Below are 19,900 nucleotides of genomic sequence, written 5' to 3' on the forward strand. Positions count from 1 at the left end.
GCTGGCTAATAGGTTTCAGGTATACATTCGTCCGCAAACATCGAGCATAGCATACAAACACGAGATCGAGACTGACAGTGGCACGTAACACTTTGTCTCAATTAATCTTTGACATGCTTTCAAAGTCGGTTTGAAATTCAAGTATGCTACATGTGCTGATTGGTGGATGCGATTGGACAGGCTTTCTCTATCGATGTTACTCTTAATGTACTAGCTAGCGGCCCTCTTTTTTCTAAACCTTGACCTGACCTAACCTAACCTATAACGATAATAAACAATATCAGCTTTTAAATCTAAACCTTGTCTCAATTTTCCACGCCTTAAAAATTGTGGTGGCTTCTGATTGGTGGCAAATACCATTTCTCACTTCAATGCGAATGAGTGTGGAAATCGGCATGGCAATGGCTGGAAGGAAATCCAAAACATACGCACATTCGAAAATTTGAGTATTTAAGAATTAGAGCCATTTAAACCTGTACTTCAGAGTCTTGCCAAAACGACCTTTCTTATGGACACTTACAACGACAATTCACATTCAGCACCTTCAGACGGAGAACCGATCTGATGACGTATTGAATATTGCCTCACTGGGCTGGCTGGGTGTAACCAATGTACCTATGTTGGCAGGATTAAACTTGTAGTCATTGTCAACCTTTGGTCATTGTTCTCCCTCAAGACTCGAAAAGTTTAGCAGCTTTCGCCTCTTCAGTTATTTCTTTTCGCGCAATCAAAACGCGAAAAGAATAGAAGATGCGCATTGGTTTGTGACCAAATAATCATAGATACCGTAACATAGTTTTCCAAGGCCAACTCGATGTTATGTATGTCATGTGGCTTCTCTCTTGATCTAACTTCCAGGCTAATGAATTTATCTCTGTGCACCCTTTTATATCCCTCATTTACAGGGCATAAGTAACGAAATTATAGTAATTCGTTCTATTTTCGAAAAAGGAACTGCAATTCGGTTACATTTTAAAATTGTGTAACTGTAACGACCCAAGAGCTTAAAAAATTACTCGTTACTCGTTCCTTTTTCAATTTCCAGAATGGCCTTAAAATTTTTCGTTTATCTTATGACAACTGAGGAAACTTAAAGCTCAACAGAAATTTGCCATTTTTTGCTATTTCCATTTGGCATATTATGAACAATGAAAGTCAGGGTTGTACTCTACTCTGAGGGTGTTCTTGGTTTTAAATCTTGTTGCATTTGTTACTTTATTGGTTATATTTTCTCAATCAAATTCGGTTGGACTGAAGATCCAACTCAGTGCAGTTGTCAAGCAGGGAAAATCCTTCTTTGGCTTGAGTATTGCATCAAATTTTCAAAGCCCCCACATTTCCACGACTTAAGGCATAGGCCTCTAACAGGGAAGTTTTACTGGCTTGACAATATCTAATACTGTTTTTCCATCATGATTTTTGCGACATTGTTGTACACCTTCAACAAGCATTACCCGATCCAGGGTCCCAGTCTTGACTCCTCAAAGCACTATGATGTAATATATTTTGAACAATTATGCCAAGATTAAATTCCAATGCTCATTATTATTATTATTTTCACTTTTAGTTTGGCTTTCATGGGCTTTTCTAACCGCTACAGGGAATGAAATCCCCAGTACCATTAAAATGAAAGTCTATAATTCGTCTATTTATTACCTTTCAATCTTTATATGATATTCCGTCTACCAACGACTTTGAGTTGGAAGATTACTGCTAAAAAATATTGACAAAAAGTCTTCAAATGTTACGCGTTAGGCCTGCTTGAAGCAAAAAAACACAATTTCTTAAGAGAGGAATGGTCTTGATGTCATGATGTCATCATGTCTTGATGACTTGATAAGTCATCTAAATCTCAGGAAAAGTAACGAGTAACAAGTAACGCCATTAAATATTTTTTTCGAGTAATGGTTGTGTAACGAATAACTATTTTTGACCAAAGTAATTTCAAATGTGATTCGTTGTATGCCCCTCTAGCTATCCATACCTCCATTCGCGGATCCCTCGCACTTTAGACGACAAAAAACTTGGCAACACTATTGAGCATCAGCGTTCAACAACAAGAAAGATCTTTTAGTTTGGCGCCGAAACCCAACTCGATTAATCCTCATCCGAAGTAACACGTAAGTTCATATTCTTGGGCAATAATTTACATCCTGATGAATTTTCAAACTCCAAACCTGGGCCTTGGCTCAAGCCTAAGACATCAAAGATCAAACTTTCTGGCACAATAAGGGGCTGACTAGTCAAACTAGCATGATTTAGAGCGTAGCTGGATTTGGGGAAACCTTTCGGAAAGATCTGTTTGAGACTGGATTCCAAACAGAGACGCTTCAACAACCCGAGGGTGTCTGTCTTGTTTGGCTGACTAGGCGTTCTCTGTTGCCTCAACCACCTGGCTGGGTGTCAATTTCATGCCTGTGGGTCATGGCTGAGTAATCGATCGATTTCTAAAGCAGTGCAACCCCATTTTGTTTAGGTGAGACTCTCTCGTGACTGTTGGAGCATCATCTTGCGCCTAGGATTTGTCCGCCAGCGGTTGGCCTTAGCCGCGACCAATGGCTCAAAGATCTGTCAAGCCAGCGGCTTTGGGACGATCAATATAGCCCCACCCACAATCACGTGGCCAACGAGCCATTGTCTGAGTCCATCGGGTTGGATTTTGTCGTCATTGGCCCGAAATTGCCGGATTCACACCATGAGTGCCAAGCAAAAAAGTATCACGTAAGCATTAATTTGATTAGCCCATTGTCATACGCCGAACGTGCTTGACGAGCTAGATGGTAGGGTCTGATTATCGGATTATTTCAGATCCTTCTTTACCAAGAGCCCTGGGGGATCAGCCAAAATGGCGGTGCCACCCGCCCGAATTTCGCCCGTGAATTCGGCCAAACGATCCGCTCGAGCAATGGCTTCTGCCTCTTCCGATAGCGACGGCGATAAGTCCATTGATTCGCCCATCAAGGCCACCAAACGTGCCCGGAAGAAAAAGGCCGTGATTGAGTCTTCGTCTGAGGACGAACCCGTGCCAACGACGGAAAATCCGGCGGAAGTGAAAGAAAACGATACCCCCAACAAATCAATTGATAAGGGTGTGGGCCAAGCTCAGGTGGCCACCAAAATCAAGCTCAAGACCATCCCTCGCGGGGCCAAGACTGATCCAGCTTCCAATAAACGGAAGGTGAAGAAACCATTAGATGAGGACGATGACGTGAGTCTAAGCTTTCCCGGGGATGAGACCACTGCAATTCAGAGTCCCACAAAACTAAAGAAGGAAGCAGTTAAAACCGAGATCACGCCAGTGGTGCCGAAAGAAGAGCCAGCCAAAGAAGAGCCGGCCAAGGAAACAAAAGCCAAACCCCCTGTCGCCAAGAACCCCTTTGCTAATTTTTTCACGTCGTCCAAGAAGAGCGACAAAACAGATTCGGACGCGGATAATGCCAAAGGAGCGCTTGACTTCCACGAGGCCGTTCAAAAGACGAAATATCATCCCATCAGCGATGCCATGTGGCAGAGAGATCAAGCCACGCCTTACATGGCCTTCGCCAAGACCTTGCAGGCCATTGAATCCACGAAAGGACGCTTGAAAACCATCGAGATTCTCTCCAATTTCTTTCGATCCGTGCTAATTCTGTCACCCAAGGACCTGTTACCGTGTGTGAATCTTTGCTTGAATCGCTTGGCCCCAGCCTATGAGGGGATCGAGTTAGGCATTGGAGAAAGTCTCCTCATCAAAGCTATCGTCCAGTCCACGGGTCGAAGTGCCGCGCAAATCAAGGCTGACGCGGCCAAATTAGGCGATCTTGGTTTGGTGGCGGAAGCGAGTCGTGGATCACAGCGTACTATGTTCATGCCTGCAGCCCTGACTGTGTCCAAGGTGTTTGAAAACTTGAGAGACATTGCCAAGATGTCCGGCCATTCGGTCATGAGCCAGAAAGTGAGCAAAATTCAATCCATGCTCGTATCTTGTCGAGACACTGAGGCGCGATATTTGATTCGATCTTTGGCGGGTAAAATGCGCATTGGCTTGGCTGAGCAATCGGTTCTACAAGCCTTAGCTCAAGCTTGTGTCATGACTCCGCCTTGTCAGGAATTTCCACCCGCCATCGTAAGCGCTTTTACCGACACAAGTTCAGAGGCCTTCAAATCAGCATTGGAAAATAATGCACTTATTCTCAAAACGGCATATTGGTAAGTATTGGTAAACGCATTGCCAAAGTTTTTTCTCTCTGTACCTTACTACGCCTTTTCTTATCCATAGTGAGTGTCCAAATTACGACATGGTAATTCCTGTTTTAATCGAAGAGGGTATCTCGAAATTACCCGAAAAATGTAAACTGACTCCGGGAATTCCTCTTAAACCGATGCTCGCCCATCCTACCAAAGGTGTCCAAGAGGTTTTGTCTCGCTTCGAAAACGCCAAGTTTACTTGCGAATGGAAATACGACGGAGAGAGGGCACAAATTCACTTGCATTCGGACGGGAGAATCAATGTGTACTCCCGAAATCAGGAGGATAACACGTCGAAGTATCCCGATGTAATTACTCGATTTCACAATTGCAAAGGTGACAAAGTGGTCTCCTGCGTTTTGGATTCTGAGGCCGTGGCGTGGGATCGAGAGAACAAGCAAATATTGCCGTTTCAAGTGTTATCCACAAGAAAGCGAAAGGATGCCAATGAAAAGGACATCAAGGTCCAAGTGGCCATATTCGCATTTGACTTGTTGTATTTGAATGGCGAAGCGTTGGTTCGAAAACCCTTCCAAGAGCGCCGCGATCTACTCAAGAAGCATTTCCAAGAGGTGGAAGGCGAGTTTTTGTTTGCCAAGTACGCAGATCCACAAACCATGGAGGAAGTTCAAGAGGTTTTAGAAGAGTCTGTGAAAGGTATGTGTTCGATAGTGGAACATTAATTTACGAATAAGCACTCGAATCTCTTTTGTTTTCTTCTCAGACAAATGTGAAGGACTTATGGTGAAGACCCTAGACGTTGATGCCACGTATGAGATTGCCAAACGTTCGCACAACTGGCTCAAACTGAAAAAAGATTACTTGGACGGCGTAGGGGACACCTTGGATTTGCTCGTCATGGGTGGTTATTTAGGAAAAGGTAAACGCACGGGACATTACGGTGGATTCCTTCTCGGCTGTTACGATCCGGATAATGAGGAGTATCAGACCATTTGCAAAATCGGCACGGGCTTTTCCGACGAGGATTTGGCGCAACATCATGCCTTCTTTAAGGACCATCTCATAGCTAAAGCCAAGCCGTATTACTCCTACGATCCGTCCTTGGTGCCGGACCATTGGTTTGAACCAGTTCAAGTGTGGGAGGTCAAAGCTGCCGATTTATCCGTCTCACCTATCCATAAAGCGGCTGCCGGCACAGTTGATGCAGACAGAGGAATCTCATTGAGGTTTCCACGGTACATTCAAATTCGCACGGACAAACAGCCCGAAGACAGCACAAGTGCCCAACAGGTGGCTGATCTGTACAACAGTCAGGAGCAAGTAAAGAACTCCAAGCAATCTAGCAAGAAGAGCAACGACGATGACTATGACTTTTAGTTCTATCTATTCACGACTCGGACGGAAGCGATTGTAATCACGAAATTTTCTAATCCCACGAAACACAATATGAGTTCGCCAATATGTTTTCAATGCTTGTACTTTATTTCATGCTAAAGAAAAGGGACAGCAGGTCATTCCTTGTCTTATTTTGTTGGATAATCGTTTGCCGGTTGCGAAAGGTTTGAACACTCCCCTATTCGCCATCGCCACCATCATTGCCATCGCCGCCACCATCGCCATAATCGCCATCTGGAATATCGTCGATATCACTTGGTAACTGGAGAAGCGCCGCTAGAGTTCGGCTGCCATCTCCCGGTTCAATGTCGTCCGAACTTGGACTCTCCTGTCCACCGTCTGTGTGCTCCGTTTCATCCATGACGTCGAACTCATCTTCTTTATCGGGGACCATGTACCCCACCATAAGAGCGCTCTGGAGGAAAACAATCATTTTTTTATTTTTGCATTAGAACTCGTTATAGTAGTAGCTAACTAAGCCTCTAGCATTGGGTCAACATTACCTTCTGCTTGTACTGTCCCATGAGATTACGCCGAAATTTATTTGACCCAATCCCCATGAACGAAAAGAAGAAGAGCCCGAGCCATGAGTTCAGGAGCGCAAAAATGGGGTAGAAATTTGCCCATTCCTTATCTGGGAAATGCATGAATGCGGGATAGGCAAATCCCCAAGTGGCTGCGTAGATGAACACGGTTACGGCTAACCCTTGAGCTTGGACCGTCAGTGTTTCCATCACGCTGTCTTTTCTAGTTTGGGGAGTTGCCAAATTGATGAGTAGCACCAAACTCAAGAACGCGGCCACCTGAAATTGAAAATGGGTCCTCCAACTTTTGTCCAATGCAATATGTATTCGCTGTCAATTCTTACAATGTTCAATGGCCACTGCAGGTAAAAGAATACCCATTTGGTTTCATTTTCCCAACCGATGAAGGCCCTGGGATCACGACCATAATCGTCAGCGTAGATATAGATAGTGGTCCCGATGTTAATGAAGGGCAAGCCATAGACGATGGGGACGTAGCTCATGAGTTTACCACCAATGATTCCGGCTGTGACCGCTTGGAAAGTGGCCAGGGTCTCAGAGCAAAGGAATCCACCGGATGCCAAGATCCAATATTGTTGAAGAATGGAAAAGATCACATTCAACTTTCGATCCTCTCGGATCTCAGGGATCTCGGCCAGGAACATCGAAATATGAGCTAAGAGCATGCAGATGGCTGCATTCAATCGCATCAAATGGAACATGTCCCACAGCCGGCTAAAACAATGCAACGGAAAATTTAATGTGAATTCCTATCGTCAATTACAATAAATACACTTTACCTCGAGAGTATCACCACAATGATGAAAATCAAGAAGAAGACAATCGAAGTCGTGTAACCAATGTACTTCATGACAACCAACCAATTGTCTTCGGCCTCCACGAATGGATCTTCGACCATTTCCGCAATCAAAGCAAAGGTTCCAAAAGTGCCGCATTCGCACACCGTCGAGGATTGCTCGGTGATGACCGTTGTACATTGGCTGGCGTCCCAACCTCCGTAGATTCCAAATTTCTCGTTATACACAACGCACCGTCGAAGTTCAATCTGAGAAGGATCAAAAGGGTGTACAACCTCAAGTATTGCCAACAACAAATTCAATGATGAAAGCTTACGTTTGTTTTGAGCTCGTTGTCAAACCAGAGAAGTTTGCGTTTGGAGGTCATGAAATCGGTGTGGTAGAATCGCAGCTTCACCGGAGAGTATTTCATGGCATCCTCGTCGATGGCACAATCTGTATCGAATCGTTTGGTCATATTATCCGTGTTTGGGTCTGGGTTCACTCGAATCTTCACAGAGATAGGTTTCGAGTCTATCTTAAATGCCTTTGGAGTAACAGTTCTGGAAGATGTCAATCTCAGCCATTTCAACTAATTGAAACAATAGGCTTTGTTGTTGGTTGTTCAATGTTACCCTGGGTTTCTTCGCAATGGTGCCATTTTGCCGTAACCGTGATAGACAGTTGTCAGTAAGGTGAAAGGCTTCTCTTCGCAATAGGTTTGGTTGACGAAGGGTATTTTCGTCGGGATTTCAATCGTTTCATCCACTTCGTTCCACAAAGGATCGGGATAAACGGGGTGCGAGGTGTAGAAGCCGTTGATCTGCAAACGGTCGCCGTATTTCTGAAACTTATTCGGCTTGATTTTACTAGCCGACATAGTGTAGCCCGGAGCCTTCGAGTGAATGGTCATATCGGAGAGTTCGTAGTCGTAAAACGGTGGATAGTCCTCATCGTGATCAATGTTTGCACTTCCCATGAAGGTTAGAACAAAGTTATCCATTGCTCTGACTAAGCGGGAAGATCCCTCTTCGCTCGGATCCAGTTGAACCGATTTCCAGCCGTCCACGTTTTGTTGCGAATCCGTCAAAGGCGAACTCACCACCGGCAAAATGGTCTGTGAAAAAGAAGTCGTGAGAACATGTCCAAATGGCTCTTTGCCTCTTTTTCTTATCTTACAAATCGTCTGGATAGATATTTGGCCCGTTCATTGATCTTCACATTAGCTTTGCCAATGAGTTTGGCGCTCACGCTGAAAGCCTTCTTTTGTGCAATAAAGTCCTTTTTCTGTTGCAAGGTCCTTGGGAAATTGGATTCAAAAGATATGCTGGTCGTCCAATCAGTCAAGTTGTCAGCGTTCAAAGCTCCGGTCTCTAGGGAACTGTTCTCCGTAGCATATTTTTCCACCACGAATCCGGCCGCAGCAGCCTGAGAGGGAACTTCCAGGTCGACTTTGTCCATCATCTCAAACCATTCCTCGGACGACACATCTTCGAACTGAGCCACTAGAAGTGAAGAGCATAAATGTAAAGACAAAGATCCACGGCTTGCTCTACTTCAGAGTGTTTGATATGAATGCTGAATTCGTAATACATAGATAGATACTTACTGTAGCCTCCCAAGAAGTACAATGATTCATCGTGAGTGCGGTTGATTTCCAACTTGCGGGTCCAAATCGATAACTCATCAAAAGCCACGGATTGACCCCGGAAGTAGCGGAAAGTCAAATCGTCTGAATTTCGATGACATCCAATGAGGATAATTGGTGCGTCCATGGGTCCTCCCTTCCATGTTCCATCTGGGGTCAAGACTCTACCCTCCGCCCAAGAACCAAGATCGTTGGCGGTCTCATTCACACCTGGCCTCTCCATGGGTAGAACGGAATGTCCCACCTTCATGGCATTCACAAACAGTTCCAGCCCCCCTCGCTCTGAGTAGGGTAAGGTGGGATCATTGCTATGAACTTCCCATCGAACGCCGATGTTGCTCCAAGTTTCGTTTTCCAATTGTCCCTTGACTCGAAGCTCCCAAACGTCAACACCCGTGCTCAACACCGCCACCAGATCCATGCCTTGATGATACAGAGCGAATCCCGGGTAGGACTTTTTCGTGGTCAAATCATAATCCCCACCTGTGAGAATTGAACTCCTGTAGTAATGCTTACTTTTGAAATAATGAAATGCATTTTTTATTATAGTTTCAACTAGCTTACTGATGATTTCTTGTACTTTTTAGTCTTTACATAAGTAGTGTTAGCTCACCTGTGCTCAGAATGTAGTGTTTGTCATGGGTTCGATGTACGTTGAGCACCTCCTCTTTATAGGAGACCTTCTCCCATATGGAGAAAGAGAGGCCCTTGGTGCAGTTTGCGGGATGCTTGATGCAATGATCCCTTGGCTTGTCAAAGCTTGATTTGATCAAGCACTGGAACAAAACACACTCATATGGTTCCCATTTCCCATTTGAAGCCTTGTGTGTCCCATTACCTCATCATTGGTTATCTTGGTGGCCTCCTCGAATCCCCAAGGACCTTTGCCAATTTGAGGCCCCTCAGGGATGACTTGTCCAGCACGACCCACCAAAACATTGGTGTTTTCAGCGCTAACCACTGCCCAATGATAATCCGTTGTTTCCTCATATTTCACGGCTAGACACAAAAAAGAAACAAAATAGTTGGGACTCTTAGGAATTTGAAATGGAAATAGACGAGTTACTTACTAAACGGAGGTAGCTCGGGGAGAAGAATCCGTCCCGGTAGAATCGGAATGGAACCTGAAATTTATCTGCAGCGCAAACACACCCCAATTAGTTACATCCCATATTTCTAGCTCGCTCTTTCCAACTGATCCCCGAAAGGCTTCGACACTGCCGAAACAGTTTGTGCATCTTTGCGCCACTCAAATAAAAGAAATCACACACCAAACACAAAATGCTAACCAATAATATTATACGGAATGGTAGTATCGATATTAAGTCAAGTCTTAATAGACGTGTCTAAATCAAGGAGCATGCGTGAGTGCTAATCCATTTCTGGATCAGAACTGCTCGAGACCGCTAAAATTGTCGGAGAATGTAAGCCCTCGTGACCGATCGCTGTTTTTTCTTGGTTGCTTGGACACCTTCGTTTCGTCCGAGTAACCCTCAAGTTCGTTGACAGTGGAGAGAGGAATCTTCTTTTTGTTTACTCCTTAATTCATTTCGTTCTCAGGGCTCTTCTTCCCTTTGTGATTATGATATGACGAAACTTGGGAAGGCGAGAACTTGACTCTCTTCGGAAAGGCCGTCAATTTTGTTGACTTCGATTCGAGCAATCGATTTAGGCAAGTTATAAAAGCGAAGTGTGCAAGGGGAGGAATTGACAACAGTGTTGGAAAATCATGTGCATGCTTGCTTATCATTTCTCATCAAAGCCGAGTCATTTTCCCAACGATATTGAGTTTCATGATCTATGCCACAACACCCACTTGAAATCTCATGTGTCCTCTTTGACTCATAAAATTCAGAAAATGTTTGAATTTTCACTCGTGCTGTATGCTTTTAGTATTGCTCATTTCCTCGCATGTAATTGAAATCTCACCCACCATAAAGGTGTCATTCACGAAGTTATCTTTTTGTTGTCTTTTGCCCTCTTCAAGTTGATCAAAATCATAAGAAAATTGAGGGTGCACTTTAAACAGTGTTTGAAAAGTTTTGTGAAGTTTCCAAGGAGTTTAGGAGCAACAGCTCATTGCTCTAACGATGAGTCTGTTGAGTTGACAAGGTCAGTCAATTTGATCAATTAGATGATCTTGTAGTCACAGATCAAGATGCTTTAGAGGCCATCAGGGACTTAAAGTTTTCAAGTTCTCCTGGTCCTGATGGTGTGACATCTCAGTTTCTAATGAGATGCTCACTGGTTCTTGCTCTTGTTCGCTCCGCAGTAACTATAGGCCGATTTCTCTCACTTCGAATATTGCGAAGGTGTTTGAGAAGATCAAGAAGTTCAAACTTGTTGAACTTCTTTATATTCATAAAGACCTTCCTCCTAGCCAGCACGGGTTCCGAGCACATTTTAGCACGGTCACCCAACAAATTGAGCATTTAGAGCAGGTAATTGAGGGACTGGAAAGGCATGAGCCAGTTGATGTAGTCTATCTCGACTTTACGAATCGTATTGTACTCGTATGTAGGTATTGTATATTGAACGACGCCGTTCACATGAACTAAAATATTTGGTCCGAAATATTACACCCCTGTTCCGTCCCACTCAAGTCGGTAAAAAGGCCGGCGGTTTAGGTGTTGCAGTATATCCTTATCTATAATCATCAATACGTTTGCGGTTAGTCTTATTTGATGTTGCCAACTACCGACAAATCGATTGGTCAGTTGCAAAAGTGAACGGGCAAATCAAGTTCTGTTCAATATGCGATCGTTCAGTACCCAGTGTTTCACTTTGCTTTGGCTGTGCCATGGCACGGTTTTGGGGACGTTGGCGGCCAAATGCTCATTGCCCAACTTACCCCAGTCATTCTCGGCCTCCATGCAATATAACGCCAACCTCATGGAACGAGGCCGTCGAGAAAAAGGACATGGTCGAGATGACCCACCCACCTATGAGGGTGTTTCGAGAGGCATTCAAGAGACCTGTTTGCGTACTGAGAAGGCCCGAATCGAATACATTTCAGGTACTTGACATTAATCAGAATCTCTTTGGTATATACATATACATATGTATAATCTTTCAACGACTTCTAAGAGTACAACTATAATGATGGGGCTGTTTTGGTGACCAACGACAACATCATCTGGAACCCAGATATTGGTGGAATCAATAACTTCCTTCATGTCAATACGATCAAGGAAGAGAATGATAAAGGAGGTACTATCAAGTTCTTGAAATATCGAGATTCTACGGGTATCCTAAAATTGGAATATCTCAATTTCAGTGGCAGTTTGCCGGGCAGACACGATTCCAGATGATCCCATTATACGATTTGCTTTCGGCTTAGACCCCGAAAATCCCAGTAAGTTGTGCCAAATGAAGATTGAAATGATAGTTTGCCTGCACATGGTTGTGTCCACATTAGCTAACATTATTGCAAAATTCGTAATCTTACTTTTTGTTTATCTCCATAGCTTTTCCAAGTCTTGTCTTGTCCGCATGCTTCATTTTGGACCGGGTCAGAATTACACTTGTGACGGGCCCGTTGAGCCCGTGGATGGAATCCCTGTTGTGAAATATACGGGTTTTATGGAGAACACGGATGTTTCAGCCAAACTTCAGATAGAATATTTTTGGTCTGGTGCGTAAGACAAAGAAAAACTTTTATCTAAAACGGTATAGCTGAATTGGTGGTTGCGTTTTCAGATGCGGCGCTGTGGCAAGGGACGGCAGGACTCAACCGCTCGATGCCCGTGCAAGCCCGGATTACAGGTACGGGTGATTTCAGTGGAACTCATGAGGGTGTGGAGACTGTGGACGTGACTGTGAGCTTCAGCGAATATCTAGCCGTTGAAGAAGATCTGGACGCGTTTCTTCCGCCAAGAGATATCTATTGTGAAAAAAGAGAAGCCACTCTAAAATTGCCCGAGCTCCCAAGAGCCTTCCATTACAATGCCGAGCTCATCTACTTCTTCTCAAACGAGGATGGTAGCGTTAGAGAGTTTATAATTTCCCCGAGACAAGTAAGCCAAACTAGAACCTTAAGAACCACAGACATGAAAGTACGTCTCATTCTTTGAATGTTCATCAAATCAGGAGTGGTATGATTATGCTGCAAAAATTACCCGCTCCGACTACAAACCCGTTGATCCTAGCAATCCCAACAACCCATTCGATGGAGCCACGGGCTTTGTTTCCGAGGTCAAGGATTTCACCTCAGGCAAGTAGTGCATTTTGGCCCGCATAATGTACGAGTACGTAAATACTGTAAACAAGACAAAGTCAACGTTTCAACAAAAATCAAAAGCAAGTCAGAGCATCGAAATTTGTCGATATAACACTTCAAGCATCCCATTGACAGGCATTTCGTATGTGACAAGATTGGACTCTGGAGAGTGCCATCTTCGAAAAATTTCGTCCGAACAAGGCAGTGACATCACCCATAATGAAGATGGTACCATCTCGATGACAGATCCCTTCGAATATTGGAACTATGATGACTTGAGTTTTGCCTCTAATGGTGTAGTGAGTACTTCCACCCCCATTTGAGTAGCGTCCCCAATCATTCATATAGGGTGTTCCCAAACTTAATCCCTGATTGCAGTTCGATGAGCGTGGCATCCGCGCTGAATTCTACGTGTCCGACTTGATCCCAGGCCAGGTGATTGACGGAATTCAGTTCAACCGAACTCAAATTTTTGCTCTAACCACGGGACTATATCTTACCGAAGGTGGCTCAGAGCTGGAATTCATCGTCCCCGTTAGGATAGAAACCTATCCCATGGAGGTAATAAAACATCATGAGTCTTGAAATTATCCAACTGTCGACCCATTTGTACCTTGGCCATAACTAGGAGTACTGGAACCTTAAGACCAGATTGGTCTACAACATCATGGGATTTGAATATTTTCTGCCAGACTTCAATACCTATGACATCTCGGCCTGCTTTGAGGACAAGGCCATGGACCATCGTCTGATTCGCATTGGATGGAGCGAGGAAATGGACGTGAAGAGTGGTGTAAAGATTATCCGTGACGAGATTCGCACTCAGGCCTCTATTGGTGCCCAAGTATCTTTGATCCGAATCCAAAATATTGAGGTGAGATCCATCACAAAGTTTAAAGGGTGGTACACCATCAACCATGATCACGGAGCACGTTTTTATCTTTAATGGGTTCGTTTATCCATTAGATCAATCTGGAAAAGGAAAACAAAGCTATCGTGGCCATTTTCACTCTGGTGGATTACCCCAGAGATGAATTTGGAGAACCCAGTGACGATCTGCCTCCAGAGGTCACCTTACCGCTTTCATCGGCCGTCGAGAATCTACGCCAATATATTCAAGACGACAAGTTCGTGATTGAGATCCCTGTTATGGAAGACAAGGTACTGTTTGGGTAGAATCTAAAGCAATTCGTGTCTTCTGACTTAAAAAGCATCTTTTTGGCTACTTAGTCAGGACAAGTGGTCAGTGCTCGGGCTGATTCGAACGTGTTCGAAGCTGTGGATCGAGCTGATGGTAATTCAAATGATGGAAGCAAGAAGAGATATTCTCCGGGTAAGATGGAGTTGTTTGTGAGTGTCTGGGGATGTATTCTTTTATGAAGGAAGCCTCAAAGAATGTCCAACATACAAATTGTCGCTTTCACCACCTGTGGCTCTCATTCATTTGCTATATACTTGGAAGACAAACGCACAATCGAAGAAATTTACCTTTCGGTCTTGGCAATTGGCTTATTTCTATCAATATACATTCTTTGTTTCTTCTTTTTGGCCTTCAGGTGCAATGGCAGGGTTGGCCTTTGGCATGTTGATTTTGGGAGCTCTCCTCGTAGTCGGAGTGATGCGTTTCTATTTGAAATGGTATGTGTGAGCACCAAGCGAGTTCTAGAAAAACATTAAAAACTTCATTTTGTTTAATCCATGTTGGCTCTTTTATTCGCAGGTGAGATGTTTGGTTTGGCCGTTGGTATGATCATTTTAGGGGGACTGTTAGGCGGGATGATCTATCATTTTGCCTTCCGTAAGAAACAGCTACCTGATCTGTTCAATTCATCCACATCAAGCATCAGAGGTTATGACAATCCATTGAAAGACGTTCAAGACATTTCCTAAAAAGTGCGGTCTGCTTGGCGAGGAACGCCAAATCATCTTGTTTCACACGCCTCCCTTTCGATTTTGATCCCTTGATTGTAAACTCATCAATATTCAGAATGCATGAGCCATCAGCATCTTTGCACCTAACCCATACCACCCTCACACGTGCTCAATAGCCTCCCAAGGGTGTCACACGAGTGAGTCGGAGCTTATGGATTAGGTGTAAATATTTCCGTTCATGTTTACCCCCTCATTGTCATTCATACTTATGATTAATATGTCAATTTTTAAATATACCTAGAAGACATCCTTTACCTTCCTCTGAGCGCAATATATGGCCATGTCTCTGGCCCTGGACCTACATATTGGTAGAGGATCGTTATTGGACCCAAAATGGTGTCGGCCAAAGGCCACTAGGGTCGTTGAAAAGTTTTCGAAAAATATGATCGTCACTTTATCATCATGACTGCGAATGGACCCATTGATGAGGAGATCACGACGAACAAGCCCGAGTGGGACAACGGCAAACACCCATTTGGAACAAGAGGATGAGAGGACGTAGAAGGGAAGAATACCCAGGCAAAGACTGACTGACTGACGGTCCTCGCCTTGGTCTCCCTCCCCCTTTGCGTAGTAGCAATGGTAGTCGTGGTGTTGGTGGTAGTAGTAGTAGTGGTAGTGAGGCCAGTCTTATGCTCCATGTTCCCCATTTGTGGGTCGGTCCTTACACATGGGCCAAGGGGAAAGGAAAACTAGCAATGAACACTCACGAAGACAATTAGACTAGATTCTCGTATGTGTTATTTTGCCCCGCTGTTGGTTGTATTCAAATAATAAATTCAGGCTCACGACTTGGAATTGATGTTTAAGCAAATGATGACATATTTTTCACCTCCATTATACTTAACCAGGTTTGATCGGGACAACTCATCTCAACTTCCGGTGTGGCGTCGTTCTATTGCGATGAAAAATAATGGGGTCGGGGAAGTTTCAACGGTCAAGATATGACCATTTAAGGCGGAGGAAGGGTGAATTTAGCAGAACAAAATTGCTTGCGAACCATTCTTGGTTCAACCGTTGCTGACAGCGATGGGTTTGGGTTTCAAATGGCTTTAGTGCGGGAGAGAATGAGATTCGAATTCAAATCATTACTCATGTTTTGCCTCAACCTTCTGCGGTTCAATGGAAGCAGAGTGCATGAAGTCAAAAGAATACCAACACCAGATACTCCTCGATCCTTGACACATCATCAGTCATTGGGGTGTTCTTGTTCATATGAGAGAGAAGTGGAGCCCCGTAATATTCGAAAAGCGTCTCACTTGGGTGGTCAAGAATGATTATCCATCAATCCTATATTTTCATTGATAGTGTGGTAGCAAACATTGATGGAAGACAAAGCTTTTGACAAGACAGACAAAAAACTTGCCCATCTGTTTAGGAGCGGTTGCTCATTAGTTTGGAAGAATAGCTCATAAATGTTCACGCTTGAGAAGTTCATATGTTTGAGGGACAGATACTACTACTGACTTCAAGTTGCTCGTGAGAGATTTCTAAGTAGCATTATCTACGATAAGTGGATCATTTTGAGGGAACAATGGAAGTGTTTCAACTTCTTCCTTGTTTCAAGTGGACACTTCAAAGTAGAAACTAAACTTCCCGTCCTTCCTTCTCAGAGCGTCCATTGTCCTTTTTCCGGGCCCAGATCTCGCTTTCTAATCACTCATATGTGGAGTCATTGCTTTAACATTTCTAAAATAATTAACATAAAGCAATCCAATGCATTTATCAACACAGATTTCGTCAATGGTGATAGCTCGACTGTGCACAAAAAATATTTGCACACATTTTTGATCGAATATCTGCACTTTTTACGCGTTAATATCAATCAATATACAACGTATATTTATTTGCTCGTTGGTTAGACCTCTGGTAAAGATTGGGAGCAGACACCGTGATCCCCTAAAATGTTTGAATTGGACGGAATCGATCCCTTGATCTGTTCGGGATTACATTGTAAACCATTTTGTTGGAACTCCTCAGAGTGCAAACAAGGTCGCGACTACTGCGCAAGTGCATGGGAACACCAAGTCCCATTAACCGGGAATGTTGCTTCCAAAGACGGTTGAGAGAGGGAAAAGTTCCGTCGTCCGTGTTTTTCCTTCCCGTTGTTCGCTTTCGAAAAAGGCGAGATTGACAAGAAAACACAAGACCATAATACTTCAATCTTCTCCCAAACTCGAAAACATCAACGCTCACAGAAGAGTTACTGGATAATAAGGTAAGAGAATGTCATTTGAATTGTAATTATGTCTTTCTATTTCAACCGTTAAAGGCCAAAATGAAATAGCTATCAAATGTGGTCACGGCTAGGCCGACAATTGAAAAAAAGCATATGAAGTAATATTGATTCAGTTATGCCGTCAACCATCATATGGAACAAAACAGCACTTCAAAAGAATATAAAAAGAAGACTTTTGATTTTCGATTTGCATCCACATTTTCTTCTGCATTTTGCTCTACTTTACTTCAAAACTCATTGAATTTATTCGAGTCATTTCGGCTACGTGACAACTGCACATACGGTATACGATTGGAAATTATTACACGGTATGCGATTGATTGGAAATTATTGCACTGAATATAATTGGATAATACTAACAACTAAGAGAGTACACAAGTTGCAAACAATTCAATTGTTGCTTCACATCCTATTTGCTCTTTGGAGTTCATTTCTATGGATATTGCAGTGAACGGAAAAAATAACTGTTGGGATTGAAAATGAATTTGGACGCATAATTTTTTCCGCCACATCAGTCTTATCATTTTTTTTAAACTCGTTTTTTTTAAACTCTATGCCACCAGTAGTAACCATAGCTCAACATAGCATCCATTGGGATGTTTTTAGGGTCAGAAATTTCTTCTTTGGCTTCCGATTTTTATCGTTAATAGCTTCTAAAGCTTAGTTGGGAGCAGAGAAGGCATTCAAGTCTTCCTTGACCTTAAACATGCAATCGAATCTGCTCCTTGACAAGTTATGTCTACCTCGTGAGTGAAATAGTATTCATATTTAGTACTAGATTTAAGCTTTCTTTTTCACATCACATTCTTATCATTATCTGTCCCTTCCTTCACACACGTATAAGTTATCGTCACATTTGGCCCCTTTAAAACGACATTTTACTCTTTTAAAAATCACGTTCAAATCTACTCTCTAACAATGAATGTAATCTTGCATCAAATTGTATGCATACATAGTTCATACTCACAATCAGCTCCTCGTGTTGTGACTCTAAGATGATCTTGCTGCTGGGGAATTACGGAGTCCCAACGCAATTCCATTTGTTAATAGCCGCGCTGTCGATGGTCCTAAAGTCACATCACAACCCCATTCTGCACTAATGTGGAGAGAGCAGATAAAAAATAAGTCCCTGCGGAATGGCCTAGTATGGTCAAAATAGGCCAAGACTTTTAATCATTTCTTTGGGAAATGCAGTGCATCAGAAAGAGCTCGTTGACCCAAGACCGTTAGGGTTCTCGCGTCTCGAAATGCTTCGACGAACGGTTTTTTATGGTGATGTTAAATTGTATTCTTAAAATTTCACCAAGAACTGACAGACGAACAACGGCACACAATGGCAAAAATGAAGCATACGTAATTTTAGTTTCCCTTCCACATTGATTGCTTGTGGTATTGGATCCTATTGAAGCTTGCCTAAGATCCAATGGACTTTTGGAGTCTCATGCTTACACAAACGCGAGTTCTTTTTTAATTGTCTTACCTTGAACGTTACCCACAATGAGCATCCGCTCAGTATTTTTGGCAGTGTATTTTCATACCGGTTAACGTCCAAGCCTCTGCCTCCGAAGTAATAGCTTTAAAAAAACAGGCCTCTGGTTAGTCACAAAGTTAGGTCCAAAATTGGTCGGCCGCGTGTAAGTTGTAACTGACTCGGCGATTACAGTAAAACTAGTTGATGGTGAGATTGTGAGGCGATTCTTCAGTAAATGTAGGGAGCGCCATCTAAGGGTTTGGTGTTCTCTAACAATGAAGATGGAGTTTATTTTGTATCCATATCCGACAAAACTATCTCACTCTTGGGAACATCCCTTGGCTGAAACAGAACATGGAGACTGGATTCAGATTCACTAAACACAGACAGTCGCTGGTCAATCAGAAGAGAGTACCTCAATGGAGCCAGAGCTTTAGATGGAACGGAAACATTTTCGCTTTATAAGAAAAGACCATAAACGCAAGTAGGTGAGTTCGGCACACTTTAGAATCAATGGGGCCTTTTCTTTAAGAATGATCTTTGCCCACCCTCCTCGTCAATCATGTCGATGTTTGTCTGTGCGGCCAATGAGAAATCATCAAGCAATGAAAAAGAACGGAAAATGGCGCCAATGGTCGATTGTTTGAGTGACAAGAGATATCAGTTCTGAGCCTCATGAAGGTTGTGACCTCAATCAAGAGCTACCTTGGAAAATGCTGTCTATTGGTGCTCCGTTAATCCAAATTTGGTGCCTAACGATTGAGGACGGAAAGTTGCTGAAAGTGAATAATACCTCTTTCTGCAAAATATATTATCTCACATAGCTGGCCCCAAGAGAAAACCCAAAATATGTGGCAACTAGTCCATCGTCGTAGCCTTGTTCTTTAATAGAGTTAACTAAAACACTTTGTGTTAGTGTACTGTACCTTAGACAATAAAAGCTATAATAACAATCCGACCTTAGTAGGGTATAGTCGTGGCGCAGAAGTTGATTATTCGCTTGCAATTCACAATACTCCAAGGTCCGTTGGATCGAATCCCAGAAATATCGAGCAGTGGTAAAACTGGGCAAATTTTGGATGGAATCAGGAGGAGAAATATGAAATTTTAATGAACTGGATTTCTCCTCATGGTCCTGCAAATACTTTGTGTGACTCACCAAAAAAAGGCCACGATTTCACGCCTGAAATTAACACTTGAAATCTTGGAGTTCCGTCAGATCTTCATTCATCTATTCACTTGTTTCAGATTAGTTTGAGAAAATGAGCTCTGTGAATAGGACAGATCTTCAACAAAATTGGAGATATCTTCAAAGTACAACGAGGAACGAAACCTGTGCGGATAATTACAAGCTAAATCCTGGAATGGAACAACCCTCAACCTCGAAATANCTTTTTGGATAGCAATAGTTCAAGACCAACACACAAGTTTTCAAATTCAGATCTTATTAAGTACTCTGCACTAAATTCAAGTTTAACAGAAGAGTG

The 19,900-nt window shown here is 43.1% G+C and overlaps 3 protein-coding genes and 1 long non-coding RNA gene across 5 annotated transcripts; 2 read left to right on the forward strand and 2 right to left on the reverse strand.

The window, feature by feature from the left end:
- The first annotated feature begins 1,984 nt into the window (after positions 1–1,984).
- On the forward strand, positions 1,985–5,658 carry LOC131876922 (DNA ligase 1-like). Its single transcript, XM_059222467.1, has 5 exons — positions 1,985–2,120; positions 2,477–2,721; positions 2,809–4,188; positions 4,259–4,884; positions 4,952–5,658. The coding sequence occupies exons 2-5, from the start codon at positions 2,696–2,698 to the stop codon at positions 5,563–5,565; spliced, it is 2,646 nt and encodes an 881-aa protein (XP_059078450.1). The 5' UTR covers positions 1,985–2,120; positions 2,477–2,695; the 3' UTR covers positions 5,566–5,658.
- On the reverse strand, positions 5,648–9,976 carry LOC131876911 (uncharacterized). Its single transcript, XM_059222455.1, has 11 exons — positions 9,623–9,976; positions 9,391–9,551; positions 9,166–9,328; positions 8,514–9,035; positions 8,084–8,409; positions 7,540–8,021; positions 7,242–7,467; positions 6,908–7,173; positions 6,452–6,842; positions 6,087–6,386; positions 5,648–5,998 (listed from the first exon to the last, which is right to left on the reverse strand). The coding sequence occupies exons 4-11, from the start codon at positions 8,971–8,973 to the stop codon at positions 5,762–5,764; spliced, it is 2,688 nt and encodes an 895-aa protein (XP_059078438.1). The 5' UTR covers positions 8,974–9,035; positions 9,166–9,328; positions 9,391–9,551; positions 9,623–9,976; the 3' UTR covers positions 5,648–5,761.
- A 1,255-nt stretch (positions 9,977–11,231) lies between these two features.
- LOC131882163 (uncharacterized) lies at positions 11,232–15,006 on the forward strand. Of its 2 annotated transcripts, XM_059229238.1 has the most exons (13): positions 11,232–11,568; positions 11,640–11,762; positions 11,830–11,907; positions 12,020–12,186; positions 12,252–12,568; positions 12,642–12,765; positions 12,907–13,070; positions 13,150–13,332; positions 13,400–13,645; positions 13,738–13,932; positions 14,002–14,104; positions 14,328–14,409; positions 14,492–14,633. In XM_059229238.1, the coding sequence occupies exons 4-13, from the start codon at positions 12,045–12,047 to the stop codon at positions 14,493–14,495; spliced, it is 1,560 nt and encodes a 519-aa protein (XP_059085221.1). In that variant the 5' UTR covers positions 11,232–11,568; positions 11,640–11,762; positions 11,830–11,907; positions 12,020–12,044; the 3' UTR covers positions 14,496–14,633. The 2 variants fall into 2 exon arrangements, with proteins under 2 accessions (XP_059085221.1, XP_059085212.1); XM_059229229.1 differs by lacking the exon at positions 14,328–14,409 and having other exon boundaries at positions 14,492–15,006.
- Positions 13,790–19,791, reverse strand: LOC131882176 (uncharacterized). The gene is made up of 3 exons (XR_009373458.1): positions 18,829–19,791; positions 18,423–18,755; positions 13,790–14,433 (listed from the first exon to the last, which is right to left on the reverse strand). It is a non-coding gene; the product is annotated as an uncharacterized LOC131882176 (long non-coding RNA).
- Between the last annotated feature and the right edge of the window lie 109 nt (positions 19,792–19,900).

Source organism: Tigriopus californicus, chromosome 1 (assembly GCF_007210705.1).
Source record: "Tigriopus californicus strain San Diego chromosome 1, Tcal_SD_v2.1, whole genome shotgun sequence".
In the NCBI taxonomy this organism is placed as follows: domain Eukaryota; kingdom Metazoa; phylum Arthropoda; class Copepoda; order Harpacticoida; family Harpacticidae; genus Tigriopus; species Tigriopus californicus.